We start from the raw sequence: 21,376 nt of genomic DNA, 5'->3' as shown, positions 1-21,376 counted from the left end.
ATGTCTCATGTCCGTAGAGCACAACGAGCCTTATAAGAGTCCGGTAGAGCGTCAGTTTTGCTCGCCTGGAGACTCGACCAGATCGCAACCACTAACGTAGCCTACAGAAGGTGCGATATCCAGCGAGGATGCGCCTCCGAATTTCCAAGGAAGTATCAGAGTCACATGTGACTATACGAAGCAACCCACCTCCTCCAGTGTCTCATCAGCCATGGTGATACAGGGAAAGGTATCTGGGGTGTTATCCCTAGACCCCTATTCCCTGCATGTACTTTGTCTTCAACCCTGCATCTGGAGTTCAACCCGCTGAGCTGCTGACTTAAGTACAGCTAACGTTCCCGCAGCCGTCCTCATGTTGTTGATCGCAACAATGTCAATGTCGTCCGCGTAGCCCAGGCGTTATCATACCACGATCATATTGGCCACAAGCAACGGCTCTTCCATACCTTTCCATACAAACGGCAAACATCTAGCCCACCAATGTACCAGTTTCTGTGGTGTAGACATCCCTGTCCGCCACATTTCAAACCAAATGCCATCGATACATACAACGCGGAAAGTATCAGAGGAAAAAATCCCCCATATCACAAACCTTTTCAAAGAATATTACTTAACTTCAAGATAACCCTACCACATAAGAAACAAAGCTATTTTTGATTTAAAGAGTCGTCAGACAACCCTATTTGATCATGGATGGTTTCCGGACAATGATGTCGTTCTAGACCCTAGCCGGCCCTAGACGTACGTATATCAGTCGTTTTTTTTTCAAATTCAAGCAAGAGCTGCATCTTTCATGTTTGGCTAAACTAATTCGTATCGTTTCTTTCTTCTATAGCTTACTAAAATAGTTGATTTTTACCGTATTGTCTACGCTTTTCGTTTATTCTTTTCTTTGTAAACTTAAAGCTAAATACTACTTAAAACGACGAACTTCGCCTTTTTTAACCTGACACACACACACCGACACGACACGATCCGTTAATCGTTTTTTAATGATGTTTTAGATGATACTCTTTCACAAGTTTTTACTCAAAAAGAGGTGTTTGTTCTTGTATGGCGCAAGTAATATGGGCAACATTCGCGGAATGCTCCCTTCTCCTGCTCAATGCGTGTGGTATTGGTGTGTGTTACCTTTTTTGTCGGCAAAACCGCATTTTCCTTTCTCTCTCTTCTGTCTCCTCGTAATTAAATTTGTATATATCACACAACATAAAAAATGCCGTATCCTCTCTCTTCCTAATATCCCCCCACTATCGCCGGTTTTTAGACCAACGGATAGCTGGCAGTGGTGGCAATACCGCAGTGATTGTCACGGTTACGCGCCATCTTCACGTAGCCCTGGTCGCCCCAGGTGGTGCCCCACGAGTTCTTCACCAGCCAGTAGTCCTCGCCGTCCTCGGTCGTACCGTACCCGACCGCCAGCACGCCGTGATCGAGCTGCTCCGAGTCGCACTGCGGCTCGTAGTACACGCCCTCCGAGTAGAACTGGAACGATTCGTGCGACGCATCGATCGCGACCGACACCGGGCCGACGGTGGCGAGCGCCTTCATCAGCGCCTTCTCGTTGCCCTGCGGAATGTCGACGAAGCCCTTGTCGGTGGCACCGACCGCCTTGGGGTTGTAGTGGCACTCGTCATCTATCGCCTCGTACGGGTACGACTTCTCCGTATCGATGCCCTTGTTGTCCTTGATGTACTGGAAGGCAAAGTCCATCATGCCACCGTTGCATCCGTTGTTGCCGTACTTTTGCGAACAGTCGACCAGATTCTGCTCGGACAGCGACACCAGCTTGCCCGTCTTGCGGAAGTGCTGTCCCTCGAGCGCACCGGTAGCCGAGAACGACCAGCACGAGCCGCAGTGTCCTGGAGAACAAGAAACGAAAAGAAGAAAGGATAAGAAAATATCTTTTCAGCAGCAAAATCATTAAATGATCGTACCCTGATCCTTGACTGGGGTGACGGCACCCTTCGTACGCCAATCCATCGCCGTCGGCACATCCACGTTGGCCGGTTCAATCCAGGTAACGGCCTCTTCGATCGGCTTCAGCTCACCGCGCAGCAATTGTCTGTAAAAAGAAAACAGGTGTAACAAGGAAGTGTCACGATCAGTTAGCATAAAAGCGGAAGTAATTGAATCATCCCCCCCCACCCCGCCCCGTCCAATGACACTTACCCCTTGCCGCTGACCGAACGGTTGAACCCGTTCAGCGTGTGGACAAACTCCTCGTGCAGCAGATCGGCGTACTTGTTCACGCGCAGGCGGAACTTCTCCTGGCCAAGATCGTAGCGCTGGTTGTGCTTGGCAATTTTGTGCTTGTTCTGCACATAGATCTTCATGCGGATGCGCTCCTCCGTCTCGCTGTCGTACTTCTTGCGGTGTTGCAGCTAGTAAAGGAAAGTGGAAGAGAGAGAGAGAGAGAGAGAGAAATTGTCGCCGATTAAACAAGTGCCAATCAAAAACAAATCCACTTATGCTTTTTGTTTGGAACAATTGCAAAGTGGGGTTAGGTAATGGGAAAGGGAGGCCCGCTGACTCAGCAGCAGCAGCAGCAGCAGCAGCAAAACGAAAGTGTGTGGGGACACTTGAGCGCAATGTTTATATATTTTACTTCTTTGTGTCCAACCTTTCGAAGAACACAGCGACAGGAAAAGAATTAGCGTATGATTCAGCATACTTCACGAGGACGAGGAAGCCTTGCAAAGGGGAATGGGCTGTTTATTTATGCTTCACAGAAAGTATTTTCGAAATTGATGACTGTTTAAGAGTAAACATTGAGAGAATTTTAAATATCCCATTTAATGTTGTATAACAAAGTCAACAATTTATGTCTAAAATGTCGTCTAACCAACTAGACTTTGAAATAAGACACGGCTCTACATGTAACAAGACGCTTTTTTAACCTCCGACACTGAATTTCGCATTCTCGCGTAACATTTAAATGATTGTGGCACGTGTTTTGATAAGAACCTTCTGCTTTCGGTCCATAATCGTTCCGAGCGAAGGTGCAGCACATAGTGGCCGGTGCCCGCCAGGCTAAAGACATGAGTACACGTGCGTTGCCGCGTAAAATGATTGGACGCTAATCTAGTTCAATGGCAATGTTTTACCCCTTTTCCGTCCAGAAGTCCACTTGTTCGTTTGTTCTGCTTTTTGTTGAACCCCATTTCGTCCATTACTCATGTCTTGTGACGGAACAGGCAAGCAAACATAAATTACCGTTCTAGCAAAAGGGGGGAAAAAGGCAACCTCTTGCCACTCTTGCGTTTTTAACCGGCAAATGTGACTCATTTGTACCCGAAAGAGAAGAAAGGTAACAAAGCTAAAACCCACCAGCCAGCCACTGTACTGGTTTTGGTAGCGCTGATCGACAGACAACAGATACGTTTTTTTCTATTTACATTTGCAAAACCGGTGTCAAAACAACCTCCTGAGCGTGTGGTGTTTGTACGTTAAGAATGAGGAGTTTGAATTTGATTCGCAATTTGTACTAATCTCGCGCCATGATCTCTCCGCGGTGCTGCCTCGCGCAATAACATAATCATCATTGGTGCGAACTTCACACAAAGGACACGCAAAGTGAGACAAGTTTAAGTGCGTCATATGAAAATCCGTGGCGTAGAAAACAGCTGCTGCTTCATCGCCTGAGGTTATCGCAACAACACACACACTTTGCGTGCAATCCAAAACGGCGAATATAGGATCCACCACACCCATATGCGAGCGCTTGATAAGCCGAACGAAACGATCGGGTATCAAGCGATTTGTGTGCTTCAACGCCCCATAATGTTGCATCATCATACGCGGAGTGGGTTTGCTGTGTTCGGAAAGGGTGTACAGTACACAGAAAGGCGGCAACTATGTGTGCCATTATGAGCCCCGATAGTTCGCCGCCTCTCCCTTATCTGTATCTGGGGGGAGCCGAGTAGTAGTTTTGTGCTGGACGGACAACAAAGAGAAAACGGTCGCTCAATGGTGGACGCTTCTGAACGAACCGATGACAAAACTGGTTGCTGGAGAATCGAGCCTAAATAGCAAGTCGACAGCACGCATAAATCGTTAATGAAGAGTCATGTCCAGTTTCAGGGTCGCAGGATTGGCCCGTGTTCAATGCCGGCAGCATCGCATGATTATGCTGAAGCGAAGGGTCAATCACATCCGGCGTGTTCCAGCGTGGCAAAGCTTGCCAAAGCCGAGCAGCCCGCATACATCTTCTTGTGTCTGTCTGCAAATTAAGTTTCGTTCATAATGCTCATTTTATAGCCCAGTTTTGTGACGGAGAATGATTTCTATACGGGTATTGTACATGTCACACACAAAGTAGTTTAATCACTTTAGGGGAAAAACTCTCCAAATCTAAGATAGGGCGATTGTTACACAACCTAATGCAACAAGTTGGCAATTACCGCCATGAACTGATCATATCTAGTCGTACATGGAATGATCATGGACTGATCAGATGGGGCGAATGAAAGGCCCTTCTTGCCCTTCGCTGATGTGAAAATCTTCCAACTTGAAGTGAAGCATCCAATGCTCGCACAAGTTCATGTAGCAGGTTTCAGTTGAATAGCTGAGCAAAATAATTCCATGAATGGCAAAGGTCTTGTTCTTTGCATCTACGATTTCTCGCTTCTATTGCACGAAAGTGCAACGGGTTTTCCCCTTTTTCTCTTCTTCTGCGCTTAAAACGTACGTAAAAAAAAGAAAAAAACAACAGAAAGTAAGTTGGGTTGACGAGCAACACAACAAAGCAGCAAAAGGGAACGAAATCTTATCCGCCACCTTTTTAGCAAGCGGACGAAAAACAACATTAAGAGGGTAATGCTAGCGTCTGTGTTGGTGTAGCCTACAGGTGTGTTAGGGAAGGGACCAAAACGAGGGTGAGTCGAGGTTCGCATAACCAAAAAACTGTAAATAACACCAGCTGAGCGATGGTAACATAATAGCAGAAACACGCACACACCGACGGTTGCTATGGCATTGAAAAAGAGCGTATTCCACACACGCACGTCCCCCAGCACAGCCAAACCGATGAACCAAGGGGATGATGTTGGGCGGAACAACCAATACAACATCAAAAAACACCCCTCCTCTCTGTTTCAGCATCCGTCACCTGCTACCCTTTTGTCGTTCTTCTTTGTGTGCTGGGCGATAAGAAAGAAAGGCCAAAACTGTGGCTGCGAGAAGCGACGCAAACTTTTTGGCAATCAGCAGCCGTGACCGTCCGGCGAACGAGTTCATGGGCCATTTTGTGTAAACACACACACACACAGTGAGGGCTTTGTTATGGGGGAAGGGAGATGATGGGAACTCTCTTTCTAATGACCCAGAAAAACATTTCCGCCCCAGCAGCTGGCCGCTGGCTGACTACTGATTGTTGGTTCGAAGCGGGTGATAATGACGAAATTGTGCGGCGCACATATTTCACGGATGCAAAATTATGGATCGCGTAATACACATCGCTTGCTGGTGCCCGACGGACTGTTTGTTGTCGCTGTGGTGTTCACCCTATACTAAATGACCCTTCCCTCTTCTGGTCGGTCGGTGTTGTTTCCCTAACGAAGTACGCCGCGTTCGATGGCGTCATTACGCTTCAGCTATCGATAATTTCCGGATCACGCCATGACGCCCCCACCACTAGACGGTCCGCACACAGTTCCAGCCAAGCGTATCTTGGAAATTAGTTTTCGCTTTTTGAGGGGTGTTTGCATTTTCGCATCCCAAAAACATCGTACGAATTTTGTGAACAAAATTAAATCATTTCTCTCGTGCTGCTCTCTTACCTTGAATGCTGTCCATTCTTCCTTCACGAGCTCAAAGATGGAGATCGCATTGGCGGCCGCGACAAAGCCGAGGATGAGTATTAGAAACTTCATGGCTGATCTGTGGTGAAGGAGAGAAAAAAAAGGTGATGCGCAACAACGCGGGCACACCACACAGTAGGCGAGTTTGATTAGAGAAAGATTCACAGTTTTGTCACAACGCGCACACACACACGGGCCTTATTTTTCGTTGTCGAATTGAAAGATAAAGCGTAGAAAAGAATTGTGTCCGCTGTTGCTACTCACCGATTGCAAATGGCAGAAAGCACAAAATGACGTCGCACAAACCAGACGCTAATATCAAAAAAATTGGTTCCTTTTTCTCTTCTACAATGAATCACTGGCTCTGGGGTGGTTTTCCACTGCAGGAAAAAGCTAATTAACTTTTCTCGATGGTCGTTTTAGTTAAAAACACAACTTGTACACGGCTGTAACAATTAAAAAGACAGCAAACAGGAAACAAACAATTAAAACACACACGCACTGTACACTGCAAACCCTCTGCGACGAGAATTGGCTGCAGATTGAACTTTTTTCTCCCCCGGATGGTCGTATTTAAGCGTCAGCCGTTTCTTTTGTTTACGATTTGTGCTGGACCGGTGTGCTAGTGTGCGTGGTGCGATGATGGCGATGCAGGGCTCGGTGACTAACCGTACGCTTGATTACGTTCTTTTGAAGCTACGATGTGACCATTCGATCGAGTGAAATCCCCTGCATCAAGCGTCGTGTTTACATTATGCTGTCCATTTCTTCTAATTTTGATTTTGTGCCGCGCGGTACGGTGGTAACGGAAAATGACCTTTTTTGTAAACAAAACCGGACTGTTTGTAATTTATTTATTTTGAGAACGCTCTTCAAGTAAATAAAAAAGTGTTGATCTGATAAATTGTGTACAAAAAGTCCGCTTCCCTCGTCACTCGTTTTTGTGGGATGGAAGTTCTGGTGAAGTTATGAGCCATAAAATTCCAATAAAACTAGCAGAGAAAAAACGAACACGTGAATCATACAGCCTCATTTCGCGCGCGGGTGATTATTAAAGGAAATATTTTGCTTCGCTTGTTTAAACAGCTGATTCGGGATGAATGAACCAATAAACAAAGGCCAATCACTGGCAATGATAAGCGGTTTCCGAAAACTGCTCCTTTTCTTTTGCCTGCGTAGAATCGCGATCGGTTGTTTCCTTGTTTCCGTCTTGTTAAAATCCACTGACCGCAACGATCCACCCCAACGATCGCGCACCGTGTTGGGCATTTCAAAATATTATCGAAATAGTATGCTCTGTGGTGCGAATACATTGTAAACACATGTGCGCTGCGCAAACACACTATTACGAAGCGCGCAAAAAAGCGGATCTTTGCCCTTCCGATCGATCGATCGATCGGGGGTGAACCGGTGGAAACTGCTCCAGTTTCTGGGCCAACCGCCAACGCTGCTGTTTACTACGCTGTCACTCAAGGGCCACTTGCGCGCGCGCGCGAGAGTATCCAGGTCCTGAGATCGGGGCTACCGCTGGGAGGTAAAAGTTCACGCCACGGGATTCACGCCATTCGAAGCAGCGGGGTGCAGAAGAACCGCACCGTTTCACAAGAGTGGCATCATTCAGCGAAAGGACAGTCTTATCAGGGCCTGGGGCGGGTCGTTTATTGATGCTGATGAACTCTGGCCGGTGGCTGCCGGCGTCATTTGCGGTGTTGCGCTTTCGTCATCCTCCAGCCAGACTGTTCCACTTTTCTTTGAACGGTAGACAATACGCCATCGGTGTTGGAACCAGCGAACAGTCCTGTTCTGATGATATCCTTGTGTGAAGAAATGATTGCCCTTTTCGGTGCATTTGTTATGCCCTTATCATTATTTTATGTGCATGACGACGAATTCATCAAACTTAATGTATCGCTTAGGTCTCAGTTAGGCAACTTTATGGATAAATAACGGCTGAATTGGTGTACACAGGTTAAAGAATAATTTGAAACAAATTGGAAGTTTTTTTCAGCAAATGATCTTAATTAACCAATGAGCGCAAATTAGGAAAAATGATCGAAGAAGCTTGGAGAACATGGGATTGCAGTTTATTTATAAATATTAATTTTAAAAATGGTTCCAATAACAAACCAATTCAAATGTGCTTATTTTGTTATCAATTTTACATGGATTCGAGATAATTAAGCTGGAAATCCCCAATGTAATGCTTCTTATCTGGAGAATACAAGCGATAGTGTGTTAAAAGTCCAATCACACTGTCATAATTCGTGAAGCTGTAGAAGTGTTTTTTCTACTTCCTTTTGAAAAAGTTTGGATAGTGCTATTGGTCTTTTCTGAAGCTTGTGTGCATATAACATTTTGAAACCTAACGGTTGGTTCGTGTTTGAAGTTGGGAAAATATTTCTGCAACAATTCTTCGACCGATCGTACCCAAGCATAGTCCCTACTGGTGACTGTAACGGTCTTTGTAACCCATCCTTTGAATTCCACATGACTACAAACGAATGAATTGTGTGCGATAAGCAAGTGTCAGTTGGCGGCTGGGCTGCAGCGTCCGTAAGAGGTGGCAAGAAATTATCATCAAACGCCTTGCGACGACTCATCCCAGAGTGATGAATTGGAACGAGCTGCAACAGCAATTTCCGCACTTCCATCGAATAGAGAGGCAGATAGTGAGCAGAATCACTTCCGCAGTCGGTACGCGGTACGGTAGAGGTTGAAAAAGCGCCAATCAATGCGCAACACACACCATTTACGCATACGCAGGCTCCGTACCGCTGTACAAAAACTGGTCGGACTTGAATATTTGCTCATATGAGAGCATTATTAGAGCCGAGTCGCAAAGAAAAGGGTATCTTTTCTCAAACCATTCGTCATTTAAATCCTGCAACTAAACCTGAATCGTTAAATTATAGATCGAAGCTAGGGTTTATCGCATCATTCTTCCCTAAATTAGAGTTTTTATTCAAATTACATGTGCCATAAGTCACTTCAAGGGTAAATGTTTAAACAAGTTAAGAAAAATTAAAGCCCCAACCTCTTACAGGCTTTCCCAAGAGTTCTCATAGCTTTGGGACACTTTATTGACTCTTTCAAACGTGAAATGAACTTAATGTAATGGGAATTGGGCTCTATGGCACCCTTGCTGGACACATCTAATAGGAATTTCCAAGGAGCCTGCCCATAAAGGTTGCCATAGAGTGCAATTTCCAACCAATGAAGTTCACTTCCCATCAGAAAGAGTCAAGGAAGAGTCCCACAACTATGAGAACCCTAGGAAAACCCTGTAAAATTGCCAAGTTTAGTAAGATTATTTAGCAAGAAGTTCATAAAACCTGTGCCTGTTGAAAATAACACAAATTTGGTAGCAGGTGAAGCAAACAAGAGAAGGAAATAATTCGTGATGGTCTGAATGTTACACTTCACTTCAGACTTTGCAATTTGGCTCTGGGATTCTTTCATATTCACTGCAGTTATGTTTTCTCTCTCTGTCATCTCTCATCACACATTGCAACAAAAAAGTGCTTAACCGAGCTGCATAATTATCGTGTATCAAAAATTCGTGTATTTGGACCTTCGCTATACATAGTAAATGATGATTGTTCTATATATTAAAGCTTACAAGAAACACCACTTGCACAATTCAAACATGGAAGAGAAATTAGGCGAATATGATCGTTTACCCCCTAACCATGGTGCAACCGCTTGAACCGGTTTGCACCAGAACTAAATCGTACACTAAACGAAAAGGAAAGCTTTGATGAATTGGTACAATCCTCTTTCTCCAGTCGGGCCAACTGGGGTCGCCCGAGAAGGAGAAAAAGGATTGCGGCACCATCGCGATTCACGTTGTTAACTCATTTTCGAGCATTTCAAGGGAAACATAACTTCTATATCTCTTAGTGCGTAACGAAAGAAAGCATTATGTTCTCCTTCCCTAGCGTTTAATTTCTTAAGATCTAGGATCGTCTTAATGTAGAGAAATAATAAAAAAAGCAGGATACAAAACAAACAAAACAAATAATAATAATATAACGGGGATCAGTGTTATCGCTCCATGGTATGAGCGTCGAAGTAGAATATCTCTCCTGTGTTAACTAATCCACTTTGGGGGGAGTAGGGGGACACTTTGTTGGTGGGAGGGTGGGATCGTGTGTTCGGGGATAAATGTTCTCTGTCGCTATCTACCCTCGGTTTACTCCGCGTTGGCATCGGGGTGTCGTTCGAGCAGCATAGCTACACCCTGTCCACCGGCGGCACAGGCAGCAATCATACCGAGCTGTCCGTTTTCGCGCACCAGACGGTTTGCCTACAAAACATGTAAATATTTAATAAAAAATAAATTTCTTAAAAAATTAATTTTCAACCATTACGCCTAAGCAAACTCACCGTATGCATGCACAAACGAACGCCGGTGGCGGCGAACGGATGTCCGATGGAGAGCGATCCGCCCCAGTTGTTCCACTTGGACATATCAGGCGCACCGAACTTTTCGTTCAGTCCCAGATAGTTCTTGCAGAAGTAGTCGGAATCGAGCGCTTTCAGGTTGGCAATGATTTGTCCCTGTAGTTGAACGAAGAAAACAGAAAATAAGTAAATACAATTGCGCTTCGATTTGTGCGCATTAAACAAAACTCCACACGTACAGCAAATGCTTCATGAATTTCCCACGTATCGATGTCCTTCAGTGTGAGACCCGCTTTCTTCAGCAGCTTCGGGATGCCGTACGCCGGTCCGAGCAGCAGCTGATCGATCGGGTCCTGCGACACGTACAGGAAGTCGCGCAGGTACGCCTTCGGGCGCAAACCGAGCGCCTTGGCCTTCTCCTCCGTCATCACCAGACAGGCGGACGCACCGTCGGTCAGGAAGGACGCATTGGCAGCGGTCACCGTGCCGTACGGTTTCACGAACGCCGGCTTCAGCTTCGCGAGCGACTCCTTCGTCGACACGCGGATCCCGTTGTCCTTCTCGATCGTTTTGTCCACCCCGGACACCTTGAACGGGACCAGATCGGTGAAGTAGCCCTTGTCCTGCGCTTCCTTCGCGAGCGTGTGCGACCGGAGCGCGTAATCGTCCTGCTCCTGGCGCGACGCATTGAAGGCCGCCGCGAGCCGATCCGCCGAGTGGCCCATCGTTTCGCCGGACGAGAATTCGGCCACCGCCGGCAGCTCGGGGGCGAAAAAGTCCGGCCGAATCGTGGACAGCAGCTGGAGCCGCTGGCCCAACGTTTTCGCCTTGTTGGCGCGCAGCATCAGCGACCGCATTTTGCGGCTGTGGCGGATCGGGACGTCCGACATGAACTCGACACCGCCGGCTACGATCGCGTCGTACGTGCCGGTCGCGATCAGCCCCATACCGGTCGTGATGGCCTGGTTCGAGCTGATGCAGGCCATCGTGACGGTGTGGGCCGGCGTTTTGTTGCTAAACCCGGCGCTGAGGGCCGCTTCGCGGGCAATGTTGGACGTTTTCACCTCCTGAATGACCGTGCCGTACACGATGTAGTCGATCACCTCCTTGTCTACCTTCGTTTTGCGCAGCAGGCTCCTGTGGAAGATGGGGAAAAGCAGCAATCGTTTATAATTACAACGTTCTTTTACAATCGAGGGGGAAAGCGATTTTCTTACAGCAGCGAATGACGGGCTAGCTCGTGCGGCATCAGCTTCGAGTAGTCCGAGCCGGACGTCAGGAAGGGCGTACGGACCCCATCGACCAGCACTACATTCTTGCCCGTCTTGTCCGGCAAACGGCGCGGCTCGTACACAGTGTTGCTGGTGCTGATGCTACGAAGGGCTGCAAAAAAAAGAGTCAGAAAACAAACATGTTTAGAGCTGGTGGGACGTGCACGTTTCCCAAGTCAGCACAAAAAGCGCCGGCGGTGTTGCACATTTCTCCCTCCCCTTAGTGGGTGGGTATTGATAAGGTCAGGGGTATAATTTCTAGGTAAACTAAATCTCTGATCACGTTGGTGTGTCTAAGTACAGACACAAAAAAAAGAAGAAGAAAAAAACCGTGATGGACTCGTGCGATTAAGAAAGGAGATAAACATGCCCAAAGGGAAGCAAAATATCGCCGACAGGATTGACCGATGTCCGGGTTGCTGATAAAGAGGAGCGCGCTCGGTCATGTAACAGCCAGCACCAGCCGTTTTTGGGTAGAGCACGGGGTAGGTAGGCGGCGATGATTTCAAAACAAAACCCCCCCGTTGTCTCTCGCTCCGTGTGTGCTCCATCCGATGACGTGCCCGGTGTGTGTGGTGGTGTTGGTTGCTCAACGCCGTGTTGATGCGTTGGACTTTGAACTTTCTACTTTGTGCGAGAGATCAAAAGTACGGGGTGGACTAGCATACATTCCCGTTGAGACAGTCCTGTTATCCAAGCAGGCGGGCGACATCGATCTTTAAACGATGGCTTGTGAAATATGTTAAAACCCCTCTTCTCTGGAGCTATTCGCTCGGTAACATTCCGTTCCAATGGCCGAAAGTCAAAGTCCATTGTTGCGCGATGATGCGGTCAGATTTTGATCATCCGTCCGCGGTCGATGGCTACCACTTACCGGTTTTGGCGAGCGTTCCCGTCAGGGAGGAGGTAGATTTGGCGACGTTCACTAGATTGTAAGCCATGGTAACAGCGGGGAACGGAAAATACAACTTGGTTTCACCTAATTACTGTACACGCAAAAGGAAAGAAAAAAAACCGTAGCGAACGTAGGCACACTCGCACGCAACACACACGCACACACTTTGTTCCTGTTGGAGCGACACCCGAATAATGAAGTCGGTGGGCTAGTGGTAGTTGATGGCTTGTCCGTGCGGGTCAAGGTGGATTAAAAAGATCAGGTGGTGGAATCTAGAGCATTTTGACACTTTGTCACTTGACGTAAGGTCCCCAAGATTCAAACTTTGTCTATATTTTTTAAATTTGTTCATATAATTTATCTAACGCTTTTCTTCGATTAAATATACTTTTAAAATATATTGTGGGCTTTGCGAGTTCTTATTTAATATTTAAACATACATTGAAGAATGGATTTCGTGAATTTATTGTATAATTCCTTATGTTTTCAACCTGTCTGAGGATAAAAATTAAGAAATCCTTTGTTTTTCCTATTTTCACATTCATTCCTCATTATCTACAAAACATATGGACAATTTAAGTGAGATTAGAACATTTACTCACATGTTTTTAACTTCGTGACTAAAATAATCATCAAATCTTTTGATAATATATCTCATATTTTCGATAAAATCGAAAGACATAGAAAAATGCACGCAGAGACAAAGAAATCTGTTCTATTTGCTATTTGCGTGTGACCAACGGTTAACGGTTTTAAAATGACGTAAAGACCCTCAACTATGGCGACCACCCAGTGATCCTTTTCTACCATCTGATATGTTTAACCACCTTGCAACGAACCATCGAGAGAGTGCGCCTGACGTAAGTGATGAGAGCCCTGTTGACAAAATCACGTGTAGACAAATTGGTAACTCACTTGCAGTTATTCTTTTTTTGTTAAAATACAATTGACAGTAATAATAGATAATCAGCCGTACCGTCGAACTCGTTCGTTTCTGGGAACGTTCGCCGAGACGCTCATTTTCACTCATTTCATAGCCCTCTAGATAAAAAAATATGATAATCAAATAGATTTTGTACTGTCCAACCTAGTGGTACAACCCTGTCCACCCATGAGCGACGAATGTTTCTCGTCGAACGAGTTCGCCGGTACGGCTGAATGAAATTTCTTAAGTTTTTCTTGTAGTCTGTGGAACTCATATACGTCCCGGGAGTAACTCATTCATGTTCGTTCAGTGTGGCTCAAATTGCCAATTGGGAAATCTACCAATGAACCAACCTTTCGTTCATTCGCCTTTCGCTACAGCTCTTTTGAATGTCAATTGTGTCAACACACACCGAATACCGATCGGCGCACACAAAGATTACCTTGAAATTTATCAAAAAAAGATCCCCACATTACGTGCATTGTGAAATTGTTGTTGTAATTTATCCATAAATTATCTTCCCTTTAAGGAGGTAAATATATTTGCTATGTAAGTCTAGATTTCAGTGCATTCATTCCCGAAGCATTCTGAACCCGCTCGCTTATGTCACATGCTTTTGTGTTTCAGATCTGCCGTAGCCAAAGCGCCGAGTCGTACGATACCGCCAAATTACAATGGGTCAGTCGGTCAGTTTGATGCCGCACGTAGCCGCCTCGACGGTAGACACAGCCAGCACACCAGCGACCACCAAAGAAAAGCCCAAGTGCAAAGCGTGCTGTGCCTGTCCCGAGACGAAAAGGGCCCGCGATGCGTGCATAATGGAGAACGGGGAGGAAAAGTGCTCCGAGCTGATAGAGAAACATAAACAGTGCATGCGGGACATGGGCTTCAATATTTAATCTTAACGCGTAGCGGTTAAACACTAACATCATACAGCGTTGTTTGATGAGTTTTTCGGGTCTTAATTCTAGTACTTCATATGTATTGTAGCGCGTAATTGCAGTAGACTGCAATGCCGGCAGTAATAAGGCAACCACCGTAGGGTCAGACGAGCAGAGCTAAATAGTCAGACAAGGAATGGCGTGAATTAATAAATGTGAATGTTTAAAAATAAACTACGACCGCTGTTGCCAAATTTTGTTTCCCGTGATGATGTCAAAGGTTCTGGGCCGGTTCAACTGCCTTGATTCTTGAGCTGCTTGATACATAAAGCAAATAAAGAAACCTTTGATTTCTTTCTACCGTACATCACACTTCAAACCCAAAGTGGGCTAATACTCAAAAAGCCAAAATTTACATCTAAAACTTATTATTCTCCTCACAAAAACACAAACTCAAACATTCACCGTGCCTCGTATTAAGCTACTACTTGAAGAGAATCAACGTACCGTTTACGTTATTGGGAGGTGTAGTACGTAAACGAAACGGCAAATCTCCTCTACTGGATGAGCTTTGTTTATCGCTTAATGTCTTCCCGCGGTTTGAAGGGATCACTCCAGACTCGCATGTCTGCGAAAGAGAAAAGGGAAGCAGACGTATTCGAGTTAGAATTTTAACTCCACTCAAAGACAATGTGCCGGTTGAGGTCATACTTCCTGGCTGGATTTCTTCCTGCTTGATACCCGCTCGGTTGACCTGTTGCGCTTTTTCTACGGATAAACAAATCAAACAATTAGTAATTGATATTTCAACCCAATCCCGCTGGGTGTGTGTTTACTGTATTCCTCCGGATGCAGCATCGGATGCACGATGATTGGATAGCAGGCCAGTGCGATGAAGCCCACGATGCCGCCGACGAGCAGGGCATAGTTTCTTCCCTTCAGAACGATCGGTGCCATTGCCGGAATGGTGGATTGTTTTATTGTTTTGTCGGTGGTCAATAAAGGTTCGGATTAGATTTGGGAAAATCACTGAAATACTGCACAAGCCAGCCGGTGTGTCTGTGTGTGTTGTGAGATGTTATGCAAAACCAAAACATTCACCAATCATCTGGCGTTGACAGTTTGCCCACACGACAAAATTGCAGGGCTCGTTGGCAACGTTTTGACATTTGGAAAAATATTCAAATATACGAAAGAAAGTCTACACAAAGCCGTTACTGTAGCGCAATGTAGCACGTGGTTGGATTTTAATCGTATAAAACGATAATTAGCTCGCAAATGATCAACTTATCGCCAGTAGGCGAATTGTGACTAATATGAATTATCCTTAATACCAATATAATAAAATAATGAAATTATTTGAGTCCTGTACTGTCAAGACTACGAAAGGCTACACAAGTTGTAACCGATTTTATAATTTAAATCCTCTATTTGATTTTGATTGATTGCAAACCCGTGATTTGTTATAATTTTCTTTCAAATCTATTTCTTATTTTGAAAGCTTACTGTACATCATTATTCGTCCATCGTTGCACGCCCCACCAAAAGCCACATCCTTTCTAAAACTCCATTATTTCTCCCACACTTTTCAAAACATAGCTAAGCTTAAACTTTATTCAGGATAAAAGAGATCACATAACTCAATCATGATGATGGCGCTGAGTGAGTAATTGCGCCGAAAATGTCATCACCACACGCTACACCCAAATTACTCTACCGATGCTCCTTGCTGTTCGCTACACACTCTCTGATCTGATGCACCATCCACTGGACGCCATCCTGCAGCCCCTCCCCGGTGAGCGCATTGCTCGAGCTAATGTGCCACGGTTTGTCTTTGATCTTTTCCAGCCCCAGCCCGGCCGCAATCTTCACGCTCGACAGCGCATCGGTGCAGTCCATCTTGTTGGCAAAGAAAAGGATGGGCACGCGCCGGTTGGCAATGTCTGGGTGCTGTAGTAGTATTTCCAGTTCGTCCTTCACAACCACTGTTTCGGGGGAAAAAAGGGAATAGATAAGAAAGGAAATTTAAAATGTGTTACCAGAATGTAGTGCTCTTTGCTACTTACCCAACCGCATCCGATCGCTGGAATCGATCACAAACACTATTCCCTGGCAGGATTTGAAGTGATGCTCCCACAGGCTGCGGTACCGCGTGGCGCCGGACATATCGAACGCGGTAAAGAACACTCCCTGATCTGGAATTAAAAGGCAAACTAGTTTTTTTACAATGACCGGCAAAAGAAACGGGAAGAATAGTTTAGTTTGAAATTATGGTTAAACTAGAAGGGGTGGATAAATCAAATAAAATGGACACAATGGGCCCCTTAAGCTCATCTACCAGGTGGTTCAAGTACCGGAAGGTTGAGTGCATCCCACATTAGAACGGTAGCTCAGGAAGTATGCCCTTGACAGTGAGCTGAGCCGTGTGATTCCTGGTCCTAGCGCAACTTGATTACGCGCGTCACAATCAAACAGCTGCGGTACGCAACGTCAACGCAAAGACAATACATAAGTAGCCGCCAGATCAGTCGATACGGAGCGCAAGAGCAATCAGTACAGTGTGGTGTTTCAAGCCGAGAGCACACGAAAGCAGACAACCAAGGCCTTTTACCATCATGCGTATCGGAGCGACCATTCCCAACTTTCAGGCGGATTCCACCAAGGGACCGATCGATTTCTACGAATGGATCGGTGATTCGTGAGTGTTCATCTTCAAGTGTTGTCCTTCAAAAACTCACAAAGTGATACAATTGTTGTTTATTTCTTTGGCTAGTTGGTGCGTTTTATTCTCGCATCCGGCCGATTTCACGCCAGTCTGTACGACGGAGCTCGGACGCATTGCGGTACATCAGGAGCATTTCGAAAAGCGCAATGTGAAGGTCCTGGCGCATTCGGTGGATGATCTCAAGTGTCACGTGGACTGGGTTAATGTGAGTGTTTTTTTTTTTGTCAATTTCAAATGTGATCAAGAATGATCTTTTTAATGCTCCTCGATCAATGCACAGGACATCAAGTCATACTGTCCGGATATTATCGGCAACTTCCCGTACCCGATCATAGCCGACCCGAGCCGCGATTTGGCGGTCCGGTTCGGCATGCTGGACGAGAAGGACAAGGACAACGTGGAGCTGGCGCAAACGGTGCGCGCCCTGTTCATCATCAGCCCCGACAAGCGGGTGCGCCTGACGATGCATTATCCAACGTCTACGGGGCGTAATGTCGAGTAAGTGTAGCTAAGTGCGGTACATGTTGCTTAGCAAAATAATCAACCACGTGTGCTCGGCGTATATCTCTCACTTTAGCGAAATTCTGCGCGTCATCGATTCGCTACAGCTGACAGACCGATTGAAGGTGATTGCAACGCCTGCTAACTGGACGGTAAGTTGAGTGAAGTCCGCCAGCCTACTGCGATAATGAGTTGTGTATTGTTGTCTTTGTTGTTGTTGTTAATCGCATTGTTCTGGTTTCGGTGGTTTCGATTCAGCCCGGCACGAAGGTCATGATACTGCCCAGCGTAAGCGAGGAGGACGCGGACAAACTGTTCCCGAACGGAATCGAACGCGTCTCGATGCCCTCCGGTAATGTGTACGTGCGCACGACGACCGATTACGAGTAATTTTCTAGAACGCCCTGTGCCAACGTCTCATATCTCTCGTGCAATGTGTGTTTTAATGTTTTATGCATTCGAGCGTAACAAAATGAACATTTGTTTTTCTTGTTGCCAAATAAATATCAGCTTCCATTATCAAAACGTTGCCTTTCTTTTGTTTGTTCCAAAATTTTGAGGTGCAGTAAATGCACAACATTTCTTATCGGTAGAGCATGAGACTGACTCATTGCTTGAGCATAACTTTCAACGACCTCCCCCCCAGGGGGCGTCCTATATAGCTGATAAGGTGAGTGAGTGCACTCGAAACATTCGATTGTGTCTCGCAGAGATTTCACAACATTAGTCTAGCTGCTACCACAACACCATATGTGTTGCATATTTCATTCACACTTCGAACAACAAACTTCCGCACGTGAGCCGCGGCGGCCCAGCAGCAGCAACAACACCACCCCACCGCCAAGGTAAGCCGGTATTATTTCAAGAGCTTCTGTGGTTCCGTTTTAATTTCTCAAGTATCAAGCCACACGGAAAACAAAACAAGCAAGATTGATTGAGCCTTCAACGTACGCTTCTCCGTACGCGAGGTGCGATGGGTGAGCTTGTCCCCGTGCCGTTGCTCGCCGTAAAAGTGCAGTGATAAATATTCATGGGCAATGTTTGCCGACCAAGCCTCCTTCCTTGCTGTGGAGGTTTGCTTAACGTTCTAGATAAGGTAATGGTGGATTTAAATTGATAATTTCGAATAGGGGACAGACATGCCAGTAGTTCCGCGTCACGTGCGAAGTTTTGTTTATGCAATCTTTGCTTTATGGCGCATTCCATTCTGATCGTTGTTGAAATATTGATCAGCTTCATGTGTGTTCTTAGCTTGATTTGTATTTCTTGGAGTGTTTTGAGAGATTTGTGCAATAGTATGACGAAATAAATTTTAAATATTTTAGCAAAAAATAAACAAAGAAATAGGACACTTCAAGATCAGTCATAGCTTCAAGATTATACAGTTATCAATGATGTTTCATATTCGAGATTATGATCTCTTACTCTTTTTAGATAATTGAATCAGAGTAGAAGAGTGGCAATAGAGATATGAATCTCTCTATGCCGACTAAAAATTCCCACCTACAGGAATATACCAATTCATTCTCTGAACTACCCAGTGACTCACTGTTTACGAATTTAACTCACTCACTTTCTGGGCCAATTGAAGACTTCATTTTGGGATTCAACTTACTCCTTGGCTGCGTCGAATAATAACTTATGTTTTTGGCATTTTACTCTCCTGTAGCTGGTTAATAAAATCCGATAATAGCGAAGAGATTCCTACAAAATCTACGAACTGACATAAACATCCATGCACATTCACTTGCAGCCTTCAAATCGTTCACTCTTGCTCAGTCTGCACATCCCTAATTGAAAGGGTCATTCTTTTATTGGATTCCTATCAGATTTCACATTCATGTTGGAATTGTGTTGTATTCTGAACTGCGGACAACTTAGTGTGCATGCGATCGTGATGGCTCCCTTATTTACTAGATAATAGATAATAGAATAGATAGAGAATATTTTTTAAAACTGCAGAAGGGCTTTCAAAATAATAAATTCAATTTTTATTTATTTTTTGTCAGTGCTCCAAATGATCGTTGTCCTCGTCTTAGATAGCTCTTGATTCATAGATTTGGATTCACAGATAATCTAGTTGATTAAGAAAATCAATATGATTAGTAAACATTATCGCCTTAAAGGTAAATTTAAAAGGTGTTGCTTGCTTGTATGCTGTCTGAAAACAGAGTTCCGTGTACATTAATTTGTCGACGAATAAGAAACTTGCACAATTCGCTTCATCATCTTCCACTCGGTCCATCATTTAATTGGACGCCATAGTTCAGCAATTTTCCACTTTAACCAAGCCTAATAGTAGGCGAGGTACGGTCACACTTGCGCTTGCTTTGATTACGCTCCGGTGTCATGCTTAAATTAGTCGGGTAAAATCGATACGTCCTTGGTGACTTGGAACTTTCTTTTAGTGCTCATCTTATCGTGCTCCCGCTTAACAGGGGCGCAATTGTTTCGAACATGAATGGCAGGACTGATGATAAGAAATGAACTACAGTTTAGTGTAAGCAATTGGTACTCACTTTCAAAACGCTCCACACTGAATCCCACCGTCGGTACCACGATCGACGTTCGTTCGTTCGGATTTTTGAAATGGTTCACTATCGTCGACTTGCCGCTGTTGTTCAATCCCACCACCAGTATGTTGATCTGCTCCTTTTTCATCTTCAGCATGTTGGCCAGCTTATCGAACAGCCCCATGGTGGCGACGGCACCGATTTGCCACCCAACCACAACGGTAGTGTTCAAGCAACAGCACACACACTTCTGGTCCGCGTTTTAGGATTTCACCAGTATCACATCCAAACTCTTTTGTCCGTGAGAGCAAGAGGACTAAGGACGAGGTACAGGAGATATTGATCACACATAAACTCTCCGCCTCTGCTGCTCCTGCTTCTTGGGGCGGTTGGGAGGTACCGTGGAGTATCCAGACCGCCAAGGATATACCAAGTTACTGGTTGCGGTTTTACGTCAAGCGTGCTCGTGTTCGCCCGTCACGCTCGTCGTCGTGCGCTTTGGTGAAAGGTCAACATTGTGTTTTATGCTGGCTGTGTGCGGCCACTTCTACCGTTTGGTGGGAATTAGGGGTTTGAGGGACTGCGCGGTGGTGGACACACCCTGTTTTATGGCCACTTTCTAGTACTTCAGTGGCACGGTGTTGAAGTTGCCATGAAAATTTCACCACACTTCAGCTTCGCCACCGCTGTCCATGTTGGACGGGCTGTACTTCCGGTGAAGGCACTACTGGGCGAGCACGTTGCATAACACGCTGCACTGATTTGGAGGCTACATTACTCGCACAGAGCACCTTTTTGTTAGTTTCATTACAAATAAAAATCGGTCAAATATAAATCAACACATTCACTATTTGCTAAAAACTTAACCGTCCGGTGTAAACTAAGGTCTTTGTGTGCCAAGGAAAACAAGGAAAAACGCGCTCCTCTCACGTGCGAAGCAACACCGAACTGGCTCGATGTCAGGTGCTTGTGAGGGAAAATGGGGAAAATGCATACGTTCCATCGCAGTAGAATTGTTTTGGCAACCGTTGCTAGGGGGCCGTCTGGAGTCACGCTTTGTAGAGAGAGAGAGAGGGGTGCCCAAAATCAACGCCCGTGTGCACTATGTTGCGCGCGTGTACATCGCAATGACATTGATTTTTGGGGTGGCTGACACTGCATTACAATGCATAAGGGGGTTGAACACGCGGTTGTTTTGTTTTGTGTTTTGTAAGTTTAGGTCAATTTTGGTATTAAAACAAAATAAAGATAAAGTGTTAAACAAACTAATTTAATTTTGAATTTAATTTTTACGTTTTTGAAATTAAACAAAAACATTGAAATTTAAATAATAATGTAGAAAATAATAATCCCAAAAGTATCATTTTATCGATGATCACAAAACTGCATTATGGGGTTAACGTTACACTGTTTTCCGGGTTCAGTTTCCAATGTTAATATCATAATTCAACAGCACAGCT

At 45.3% G+C, this 21,376-nt stretch overlaps 6 protein-coding genes across 8 annotated transcripts; 2 read left to right on the top strand and 4 right to left on the bottom strand.

Annotated features, from left to right (window-relative positions):
- Positions 1-861: 861 nt before the first annotated feature.
- On the bottom strand, positions 862-6,367 carry LOC120904201 (procathepsin L-like). Its single transcript, XM_040314023.1, has 5 exons — positions 6,066-6,367; positions 5,781-5,880; positions 2,173-2,384; positions 1,938-2,065; positions 862-1,862 (listed from the first exon to the last, which is right to left on the bottom strand). Exons 2-5 carry the CDS (start codon positions 5,871-5,873, stop codon positions 1,264-1,266), a joined length of 1,032 nt encoding a protein of 343 aa, XP_040169957.1. The 5' UTR covers positions 5,874-5,880; positions 6,066-6,367; the 3' UTR covers positions 862-1,263.
- Positions 6,368-9,340: 2,973 nt separating this feature from the next.
- On the bottom strand, positions 9,341-12,578 carry LOC120904200 (trifunctional enzyme subunit beta, mitochondrial). The gene is made up of 5 exons (XM_040314022.1): positions 12,351-12,578; positions 11,423-11,588; positions 10,445-11,342; positions 10,188-10,361; positions 9,341-10,107 (listed from the first exon to the last, which is right to left on the bottom strand). The coding sequence occupies exons 1-5, from the start codon at positions 12,415-12,417 to the stop codon at positions 9,994-9,996; spliced, it is 1,419 nt and encodes a 472-aa protein (XP_040169956.1). The 5' UTR covers positions 12,418-12,578; the 3' UTR covers positions 9,341-9,993.
- Positions 12,579-13,696: 1,118 nt separating this feature from the next.
- Positions 13,697-14,414, top strand: LOC120904204 (cytochrome c oxidase copper chaperone). Of its 2 annotated transcripts, none has more exons than XM_040314026.1 (2): positions 13,697-13,845; positions 13,924-14,414. In XM_040314026.1, the coding sequence occupies exon 2, from the start codon at positions 13,971-13,973 to the stop codon at positions 14,193-14,195; it is 225 nt and encodes a 74-aa protein (XP_040169960.1). In that variant the 5' UTR covers positions 13,697-13,845; positions 13,924-13,970; the 3' UTR covers positions 14,196-14,414. The 2 variants fall into 2 exon arrangements, with proteins under 2 accessions (XP_040169960.1, XP_040169961.1); XM_040314027.1 differs by having other exon boundaries at positions 13,700-13,828.
- Positions 14,415-14,588: 174 nt separating this feature from the next.
- LOC120904203 (small integral membrane protein 20-like) lies at positions 14,589-15,265 on the bottom strand. Its single transcript, XM_040314025.1, has 3 exons — positions 15,014-15,265; positions 14,889-14,945; positions 14,589-14,805 (listed from the first exon to the last, which is right to left on the bottom strand). Exons 1-3 carry the CDS (start codon positions 15,132-15,134, stop codon positions 14,753-14,755), a joined length of 231 nt encoding a protein of 76 aa, XP_040169959.1. The 5' UTR covers positions 15,135-15,265; the 3' UTR covers positions 14,589-14,752.
- Positions 15,266-15,759: 494 nt separating this feature from the next.
- On the bottom strand, positions 15,760-21,032 carry LOC120904480 (ADP-ribosylation factor-like protein 6). Of its 2 annotated transcripts, none has more exons than XM_040314487.1 (3): positions 19,923-21,032; positions 16,244-16,390; positions 15,760-16,162 (listed from the first exon to the last, which is right to left on the bottom strand). In XM_040314487.1, exons 1-3 carry the CDS (start codon positions 20,098-20,100, stop codon positions 15,891-15,893), a joined length of 597 nt encoding a protein of 198 aa, XP_040170421.1. In that variant the 5' UTR covers positions 20,101-21,032; the 3' UTR covers positions 15,760-15,890. The 2 variants fall into 2 exon arrangements, with proteins under 2 accessions (XP_040170421.1, XP_040170422.1); XM_040314488.1 differs by having other exon boundaries at positions 16,244-16,372; positions 19,923-21,009.
- LOC120904479 (peroxiredoxin-6-like) lies at positions 16,705-17,928 on the top strand. Its single transcript, XM_040314485.1, has 5 exons — positions 16,705-16,875; positions 16,951-17,107; positions 17,183-17,400; positions 17,480-17,555; positions 17,662-17,928. Exons 1-5 carry the CDS (start codon positions 16,793-16,795, stop codon positions 17,791-17,793), a joined length of 666 nt encoding a protein of 221 aa, XP_040170419.1. The 5' UTR covers positions 16,705-16,792; the 3' UTR covers positions 17,794-17,928.
- Positions 21,033-21,376: the final 344 nt, after the last annotated feature.

Source organism: Anopheles arabiensis, chromosome 3 (genome assembly GCF_016920715.1).
Source record: "Anopheles arabiensis isolate DONGOLA chromosome 3, AaraD3, whole genome shotgun sequence".
NCBI classification, from domain to species: Eukaryota; Metazoa; Arthropoda; class Insecta; order Diptera; family Culicidae; genus Anopheles; species Anopheles arabiensis.
The sequence above is the reverse complement of the archived record's forward strand: the minus strand, read 5'-3'. Positions and strand labels throughout refer to the sequence as shown.